This window comes from Octopus bimaculoides, chromosome 5, assembly GCF_001194135.2.
Source record: "Octopus bimaculoides isolate UCB-OBI-ISO-001 chromosome 5, ASM119413v2, whole genome shotgun sequence".
Classification (NCBI taxonomy): domain Eukaryota; kingdom Metazoa; phylum Mollusca; class Cephalopoda; order Octopoda; family Octopodidae; genus Octopus; species Octopus bimaculoides.
The window spans coordinates 78,357,014-78,366,822 of NC_068985.1; the positions used below are offsets into that span (position 1 = coordinate 78,357,014).

At 37.7% G+C, this 9,809-nt stretch overlaps 1 protein-coding gene across 1 annotated transcript in view; it reads left to right on the plus strand.

The window, feature by feature from the left end:
- The window catches only part of LOC106869255 (AP-5 complex subunit zeta-1), a 69,929-nt gene that overhangs the window by 34,959 nt on the left and 25,161 nt on the right, over nucleotides 1-9,809 (plus strand). Inside the window, exons 7-10 of the mRNA XM_014914920.2 lie at nucleotides 711-944; nucleotides 4,455-4,492; nucleotides 5,938-6,103; nucleotides 8,818-8,996. Of these exons, the coding sequence (XP_014770406.1) occupies nucleotides 711-944; nucleotides 4,455-4,492; nucleotides 5,938-6,103; nucleotides 8,818-8,996 (617 nt within the window). The remainder of the gene's footprint in view (nucleotides 1-710; nucleotides 945-4,454; nucleotides 4,493-5,937; nucleotides 6,104-8,817; nucleotides 8,997-9,809) is intronic.

Below are 9,809 nucleotides of genomic sequence, written 5' to 3' on the forward strand. Positions count from 1 at the left end.
ATATATATATATATATATATATACATGTATATGTATATCTGGCCAGGTAACCATGTACTTCCTCTACAGCAAGACACCTGTTTCTGTCTCTCTGTGGCACTCTAACCTTTCATGATTTAAAACAAAATCACCTCCTCCAATGCCTCCTCCTCTCTCATAGGATCTTCGTCTTGCAAGTTACTTGGTGACCCTACCAGTGCTGGTGCCATGTAAAAGGCATCCAGCCCACACTGTAAAGTGGCTGGCATTTTGAAGGGCATCCAGCTATAAATACCATTCCAAAACTGACCTTGCCTGTGCTTGTGCCACATAAAAAGCACTCAGTCCACTCTGTCGGTGGTTGGTGTTAGAAAGGGCATCCAGTCATAAAAACCATTCCAAAACAGACACAGAAGTCTGGTGCAGTCTCCTGCCTGGCCAGGATGGAAAGTGAATGTTAAACGATGATGATGATGATCTTATTAATTTCTTCTTTTGTTATCACCTGCTTTAAACTCCATTTATTATTTTTTATATAACAGAAAATGTAAAACATTGTATCAAATTTCAAGGGGTCCATATTCTCCCACATTAGTGCAGCTGTTGCTATTGTACCCCTTAACATGTCTGACAGAATGGTGTTACCTTCAAAACCACTAAATAAACTCTTTTATGTTTTTCACTGTAAAATTAACCTATCTAAGCATTGTTATTTTGTCTTCTCTCCACAGCCCAGTACAATACGGATGACCAATTCTTGAACTTGTACACATTTTCAATGCTCTACCAATGGCTGAAACACACTATTCCAGTTGTATCGTCAACATCTGATGAACTGCAGTCACTAACCTCCTCTCAGGGTACATCCTCAATCTCTCTCAGCCCAGCACTACCCAAAGAATTTGCTCTTCTCACAAGCCGAGTCATTGACTATTGCTTTAGAGTCCTTGACCAGTGTGAGAGAAGTAAGTATAATATTTTATTCTGTTTATTGCTTACCTTGTAGTCATTGGATTGCAACCATATTGGAGTACCATCTTGAAGGGTTTAGTCAAACAAATTCCCCACCCCCACTCCCACCCCCACTCTGTACTTTTCTTTTTGAAGTCTGGTGCTTATTCTATTGATCACTTTTTTGCCAAAACTACTAAGTTATGAGAATGTAAACAAACCTATAACCTATTCCTGGTAACTTAAGTTCTGGTACCTATTTCTGAGGCACAAATGAAATGAGCGATGCAGAATAAAGTGTCCTGACCAGATCTATAATGAAATGTGTGTAGTGAGTTAGACTTAAACTGTTAGTCTGATCAATGTAAATATTTGATAATTTTACTCTACTACACAACACTTTATTCAGATTTTTTTTTTTTTAGAGGCTACACTCCAAATAGATGTCATACATGGAAACAGGCTAAGCTGTTGTCAATTTAAACAAAACTGAGTAAGTCTGTTTGCCATGAAGACTTGGAACTTCTGGGCCTTATGATAGAGAAGAAAGGAGAAAATACATTTTCTCTGATAAAATACCCTGCCTGAAATGTTTCAGTTCTCTTGTCAACACACACACACACACACACACACTTATTTGAACCATATGAACTGATGAATTAACTTTTAACTATTTAGCATAAATGATAAGAGACATTATAAGCACTCATGTAAGACATGAAAGATTGACAGGACATCTACCATTCTTGCTTCTCAAATTAGATGCTATAAATTGATTCAGCCAGTTACTCTACTGCCTAGGTCAATTTTGCTTTTCATTTTTCAGTCGTTGAGAAAATAAACCACCAATCTAGAGTGTTGGATTGGCAGAAATAGTAGCATAACAGCCAAAATGTGGCATTTGTTCCAACCTTTTACAGTCTGTGTTCATCTTCAAATTCAATGGATCTAAGTTGTATTGATCTTTGTCTTTCCTTTGAAAAACATTGACCCTTTAGCATTCTCATTATTCTGCCAGAATTAATGCTTTTTTTTATTCACATTGTTTTGAATTAATCATGCACTACTTTGTAACTATGAGATTTTGATGAGGTAACTGTTAATCTTTAGAATGATATTGTAGGGTTGGTGTGAGAGGCCAGATCTGGCCAGTTTGAACATAAAACAAGCAGACTACTTTGGCCGGATATGATCAATTTAAATGCTAAAAGGTTAATGGCATGGAAAGGGTAGATTTATTGCATGAGTAAACTGTGGTCTACCTTGAAACACAAAAAGAAAAAACCCTGACCAGGTCTGTGACTAGAGAGAAATTTTCTCTACTGACAGAACCCTTTCAACTGCACTGTTTAGTTTCCATAAGTGACGTATTTGCTTTACAAGTAATTTGTCAACCACTACCAGTACCGCCTGACTGGCCGTCGTAGGATTTTCGAGCCAGATCGTTGCCAGTGCCCCTGGACTGGCTCTTGTGCGAGTGGCACATAAAATACACCATTTTGAGCGTGGCCGTTGCCAGTACCGCCTGACTGGTCTTCGTGCAGGTGACACGTAAAAGCACCCACTACACTCTCTGAGTGGTTGGCGTTAGGAAGGGCATCCAGCTGTAGAAACTCTGCCAAATCAGATTGGAGCCTGGTGTAGCCATCTGGTTTCACCAGTCCTCAGTCAAATCGTCCAACCCATGTTAGCATGGAAAGCAGACGTTAAACGATGATGATGATGATTAGCACTAATAGGATAGGCCATTTTACTGATGTAAAACAAAACAAGGTATCCCACTTTGGTTTGATGTTTGAAATGAGAAATAATCCTAATGAATCAATTTCTAAATCAACTGCTAAGATTTTTAATGTAAATGTTATAATCACCAGTTTGTGTTTATACATTAATGGGTCTGCTGCTCTTTGTTGTCTCAGATTGATCCTTATTAATGTCTATTATTATTACTATTTCGAAAAGTGGTGAGCTAACAGAATCGTTACTGTGCCAGGTAAAATGCTTAGCAGCATTTTGTCTGTCTTCACATTCTGAGTTCAAATTCTGCTGCAGTCAACTTTGCCTTTCATCCTTTTGGGGGTCAATAAAATAAGTACCAGTTGTGTACTGGAGTCAATTTAATCCCTCTCCCACCAAATCTTAGGCTTTGTGCCTACAGCAGAAAGGATTATTATTATTATTATTTCTAAAGGTGGTGAGCTGGCAGAATCATTACCATGCCAGGCAAAATGTTTAACAGCATTTCGTCTGTCTTTACATTCTGAGTTCAAATCTCACCAAGGCTGGCATTACTTTTCATCCTTTCAGGGTTAATAACACAAGCACCAGTTGAACAATGGGGTCAATGTGATCAGCTTACCCCTCCCACAAAATTGCTTGTCTTGCACCAAAGTTTGAAACCATTATTACTATTTCTAAGGTAGCAAACTCGCAGAACCATTAACATGCTAGAAAAAAATGCTTTCTGGTATTCCATCTGTCCTTACATCCTGAGTTCAAATTCCACTAAGGTCGACTTTGCCTAACTACCAGTCAAATACTGGGGTTAACGTAATTAACTCCCCTCCCCTCAAAAATTACTGGCCCTGTTCCAAAATTTGAAACAACAATTATTATTTCTAAACTCAAATGCATTCTCCTAAATTTTATTACCATCTGCCAAAATTTGAAATGATTATTATTATTATTTCTGAACTCAAAGGTGTTGCCCTAAATTTGCTGGCCATGTACCAAAATTTGAAACCATAAAGGTGGTGAACTTGCAGATTCATTAGTATGTCAGACAAAATACATAGCATTTTTTTCAGCTCTACTTTTTGAATTCAAATTCTGTCAAGGTTGACTTTGCCTTTCATCCTTTCAAGATTGATGAAATATATACCAGTTAAGCACTGGGATTGATGTAATTGACTAACCTGCTCCCCACTAAATTTCAGGCCTTGTGCTTATAATAGAAGGACTTTATTATTTTTGAACTAATGTTTTTAAATGTTTATGAATTTGTTTTCCAAGATTCCTGATGTGAAATTGTGTGAAATATTGTTTTATTTCGGGATGGTAATTTTTTTTTTTTTTTGCTTACCAAATAAACACACACTATATATTCGTTCTTCACTCATTTATTATTGTTCTTGTTTTATCTTATGTCCATTGTTTGGAAATCTTTTGTCAGGCAACTGTGACGTCTTCAGCAACTTTTCCATCAGAATGAACTGAACAGAACAGGAGGAAATAGATGGAAGAGTCATTGAAGAGGTCACAGATGTGTGACAAAAGATTTCCAGACAATGGACATAAAATAAAATAAGAACAATAAGAAATGAGTGAAGAACAAATATATAGTGTGTGTGTTTATTTGGCAAGAAAAAAAATGACCGTCCCAAAATCTAACAATATGTTTTTTAAATGTAAACCATAACTGGTTTACTTGGACTTTTGTGGTTTTTTATCTTAGGTAATAAATGTTGTTTACTGTCATATTACAAGGAGGATGTGAAGGCTTTCATCTCTTCTCTTTATTGCAGAACCCAAGATTGCTGCTGATATTGATTTCCAGAATGCTGTAAGGATTCACATGTTTCAGTTATTTAGGATCTCTGTGTGAATGATTATACAGCTTGAGACAGGGTCTGTTATCAAGAGTGTGCATTTACAAATTTGATTGCTTACATGTCTTTATTTATACCGTGTGTGTGTGTGTTATGTTGCTAATGTGCACACATTTTGGATTGTGTGTGCTTCATACATGTTCTGTGTGTGTGTGTGTGTGTTTTGTTTGTTTTCCATTTGTGTCTATCATCATCATCATCATCATCATCTTTTAACATTTGTTTTCCATGCTGACACGGGTTGGACTGTTTGACAGGAATTGGCTAGACAGAAGACTGCACTAGGCTTCACTGTCTGTTTTGGCAGGGTTTTTACAGCTGGTTGCCCTTCTTAACACCAACCACCTTACAGAGTGTATGTATGTATTTATGTCAGTACATGTATTCATGTGTGTTTATGTATGTTTCTGTGCATGTGTGTGTGTGTGCGCGCAAGCACGTTTATGCATGTTTTTTTAGTGTATTGATGCACATGTTTATGCAGTAAACTCCTCCTTATGCAGCACCACTGGGACCAGGAGGTGAGTAGATAACTGAGTTTTCCAGATAAGTGACCATGCTTTAAATTACCCTAGCACCTTACAAAGCTCATTAAAGAATTGTATATACATTAAAACTCGATATTTTATCATTAAAATTTGAATTATAGTGGAAATTAGAGAAACAGGAAGAAATAAAAATTAAATTAAGTAAAACATAAGCTTTATTATTATGGAGGAACATGACTTAGTGGTTAGAGTGATAGACTCATGATTGTGAGATTGTGGTTTCGATTCCTGGACCAGGCAATGCATTGTGTTCTTGAGCAAAACACTTCATTTCATGTTGCTCCAGTCTGCTCAGCTGGTAAAAATGAGTTATCCTGTGATAGACCAGTGTCCCATTCAGGGAGAAATATATATGCCTGAGAAACCAGGAAACCAGCCCTATGCTCCTTATGGAATAATGTAGACTAACAATAAGCTTTATTAACCTAATATATTACAGATACTGTAAATACAGTAAGACAAAATGTTGTACTTAGTAAAGTAACAATCTGTTTATGATACAGTGCAAACTTTCTTTTAATGACAATTAATTAGTAAATACAAATTAGCACAAATTCTTGAAATGTTTTAGTCAAATGAATCAATCTCAGCACTTATTTTCTTTCAAGTCTGATACTTATTCTCTCAGTCTCTTTTGATGAACTGCCAAGTTACAAGGACAGAAACAAACCAGCACCAGTTGTCAAGCAGTTGCTTGAAAGTCATGGGTATTTGAGTACTAGATAAGAGGGAGTTTACTGTATGTTTGTTTATGAGTGTTTGTGTGTATAGTATGTTTTTATACATTCATGTTTATAATAAATATCTGTGTGCTTCCAGACTGAACACCTGTCATTTCCATCTCTTTGTAGTGCCTGATAGAAACTGTGAACATTCTAGATGCTGTGTGTAAAGTTGACAAGGAACAGACCCCTAGGATATTTACAGAGATGAAGAGACTCTTTACAAATCTGACAACAGACAATAACCGAACACCAAGAATCCTTGTTAACCTCCTACAGTTTTACATTAACCACAGTTAGTATCGTTTCTTTTATTTCACCTTCATTCATCATCATCATTTAGCATCTGCTTTCCATGCTGGCATGGGTTACAGGTTTGACTGAACCTGATAGCTGGAGAGCTGCACCAAGTTCCAGTCTGATTTGGCATTTTTACTATTAATTTTGAGGAGACTGCACTGGTTTGGTCATGTGATGCAGCTGGATAAAGACGTGATGATCTCTTAAAGTGGAGGGAAGCTGTGAAAGAGGGAGACTCAAGAAGACATGGGGTGAAGTATTAAGACTGATCTCAAATGGCTGAACTTTATGAAGATGGCAGAGGACTGATATATGCAGTGCATATGCAGTGCATTCAGAAGACCCACCCACCACAACAAAATTGTGATCCTGAAACCAAGGGGTCATATAAAAAGCATTGGTGTGTGTGCTGGTGCCATGTATAAAGCACTCAGTACACTCTGTAGAGTGGTTGATGTTAGGAAGGGCATCCAGCTGGAGACACCAAACTAAAACAGGCTATGGAATCTGGTGTGACCCCTGGCCTTGCCAGTTTCTGTCAAACTCTCCAACCCATGTCAGCATAGAAACAGTTATTAAGTGTTGATGGTGATGATGATGATGATGAGTTTTTTTACATTCCCTTTTTTTTTTTCTTGACAATTGGTTGGGTAAGTGTTCGATTTTAGACTTTTGCTTGAGCTTTTAATTGCTAACCTTTCTTAACTGACTACTCGTTTGAATGTTATACCTTAACCATGGTAATATTTGAACTTAGCATAAAGTTTCTTCTCCCGATTACAAACATCTCATTTCAGTTAGATTGTGATCTTTTTTACCTTTTACTTGTTTCAATCATTGGACTGTAGCCATGATATGGGACATTGCCTTGAAGGATTTCAGTCAAATGAATAAACCCCAGTACATGTTTTCTTTTAAGTTGGATACTTATTCTGTTGGTCTCATTTGATGAACTGCTAAGTTATAGGGACAACAAACCAACAGTAGTTGTCAAGCAGTGGTGGGAATGCATACACACAAACACACATAGATATGACAAGCTTTTAGTTTCCATCTACCTAATCCACTCACAAAAATTTGGTCCACCCAAGTTTATAGTAGATGGCACTCATCAAGGTGCCATGGTGTGGAATGAACCCAGAATCATATGGTTGAGAAGCAAGCTTCTTATCACACAGCCGCACCTATGCCTATTCACGTAGTCACATATATATAATTCTTGTAAAAAAATACACAATCACCACTTATTCTGTTTCTTTTTCCCATATCACTTTGAAGGAAAACTGTCATCATCATCATCATCATCATTCAGGGACAGCAGCTTCACAGAATCATTAGAGCAACTGGTAAAATATCTTGCTGTATTTTTCCCTCCACTTTTCAGTTTGGGTTCAAATCTTATCAAGCTCAACTTTACCATTCATCTTTTTGGAGGTTGATAAAATCAAGTACCAGTCAAGTGCTGAGTTGGGTTCAGTGTAATCCACTATCACTTTCCCTCTCAAATTGCTGGCCTTGTTTTTAAATCAGAAAACATTATTATTATCATCGTTTTTTTATCTATGGACTGCTTTGAGTTCTATTTTATTCTGATGGGCCCCCATAGTCATTCAATGTTTACAAACTAGTTTTATAGATACTTCTTTCAAAACTCCTAATTTGTTTTTCAAACATTAACTAGTTTAGGTTGAACTATGTAAAATGTTAGAGAAAAAAAACTGAGCTGTTTCTAGCAATAAATATGTTTAAATCAAAATTATTTCCTGGACCCTTAATATATTACTGTGTATACCCAATTTACTACTTTGTTGCATGGACCCCCAGAAATCTTATATGGGCCCTCATTAACCATATGGACCCTGGCTGAGAACCACTGTAGATGGTTCTTCTTCTTCTTAAGCCCTTTGCTTCCTATGGAGCATCAGTCGTCAATGACTTTACTCTACTGCTCTCAACTATGAGCTGCCTATTCCGCATCAATCCAGTTGGACCCCTGCTTTGCAGTTTCCTTTTGGATCTGGCTGCACTGTGTCCTTGAGGGAAGGCTTTGTTCTTCCAGATCTTGTTGGTTCTGAATTGTCATCTATGCATCTGTACCTTTGCTTTTTTTTTTATATACATAGGAGTGTTAGGTAAGGTAAAGTTACCTTCTTGAGTCATACCAACTCATAAGGGCTGGTTTCCCAGTTTCATAGAATATATATAACTCACCTGGATGGGACACTGGTTCATCGCAGGGATACTCATTTTTGCCAGTTGAGTGGACTGGAGCAACGCGAAATGAAATGTTTTGCTCAAGAACACAACATGACACCCAGTCCAGGAATCAAAACCACACTCTTACAATCATAAGTCCAACACCCTAACCACAAAGCCACATGCCTCTACAGGAGTGTTAGCCCTATGCACACCTATTTTTACCTCTGGGAAGAGTTCATTCATATTAGTTAAGGTTCTATCCTTTGACCTGTCCATTATAGAGAGAGTAATACTTTTGTTCAGGTCATTCATTCATTGTCTTTACTGTCTTCACATGCCTTTTCAGTCAGATGTTGATGTTCTGAGTTTAAACCCTCTCCTAGTAATATGCTTATGTGTTAGGAATAAAGGTACCTGAAGATGCTTTGAGAATTTAACATAGAAACAAAACACATGATAGATAATGTTGACTTATGTTGTTGTTGTTTTTTTTGTTTTGTTTTTTTGCAGGTAGCACCATGGTGCATGACCCTCAGTCTGCATATGACTTGTTCTTCGGACAACTCCTCAGCCAGAAATACAACCAGTGTCATTTTGTGTTCGATACTGTTATGTTTTTACGAGACAACCTTGAAACACTGTGTTATAAGACAAACATCCTCTCAAAGTACTTCCCCAATATTTTTAAGGTACTGTTATTACTACTACTACTACTACTACTAATACTAATACCACCATCACATCACCTGCATCATCTGCTCTTTTCACTCCTATTAATTTCACCTCTTCCTCTACCATCCTCAACATCACCGCCAATCCACCCACCTACCTCTGCTGCCACCACTACTAGCATCACTAATGAGCCAACAATTGAGTTTTTATGAACCTGCTAGAAACAACAATGAAATTCCTGCCAACTCAAACTTTACTATCTTATATAAAAGGAAGGACACATTCCATAGCATAGTTCTAGGTACGCCATCATCATTATCATCATTTAACATCCATGTTCCATACTTAGTCAAACAAACTGACCCCAGTACTTAATTGTTTTAAGTCTGGTACTAATTCTGTTGGTCTTTGCTGAGCCACTAAGTTACAGGTATGTAAACAAATCAACACTAGTTGGGGGACAAAAATAAACACGCATACACACGCACATATATATGTGTGTAAAACTGAAAGGTATATACATCATCATCATCATCGTTTAACGTCCGCTTTCCATGCTAGCATGGGTTGGACGATTTGACTGAGGACTGGTGAAACCGGATGGCAACACCAGGCTCCAGTCTGATTTGGCAGAGTTTCTACAGCTGGATGCCCTTCCTGACGCCAACCACTCAGAGAGTGTAGTGGGTGCTTTTACGTGTCACCCGCACGAAAACGGCCACGCTCGAAATGGTGTCTTTTATGTGCCACCCGCACAAGCCAGTCCAGGGGCACTGGCAACGATCTCGCTCGAAAATCCTACAGGAGCCAGTCAGGCGGTACTGGCAACG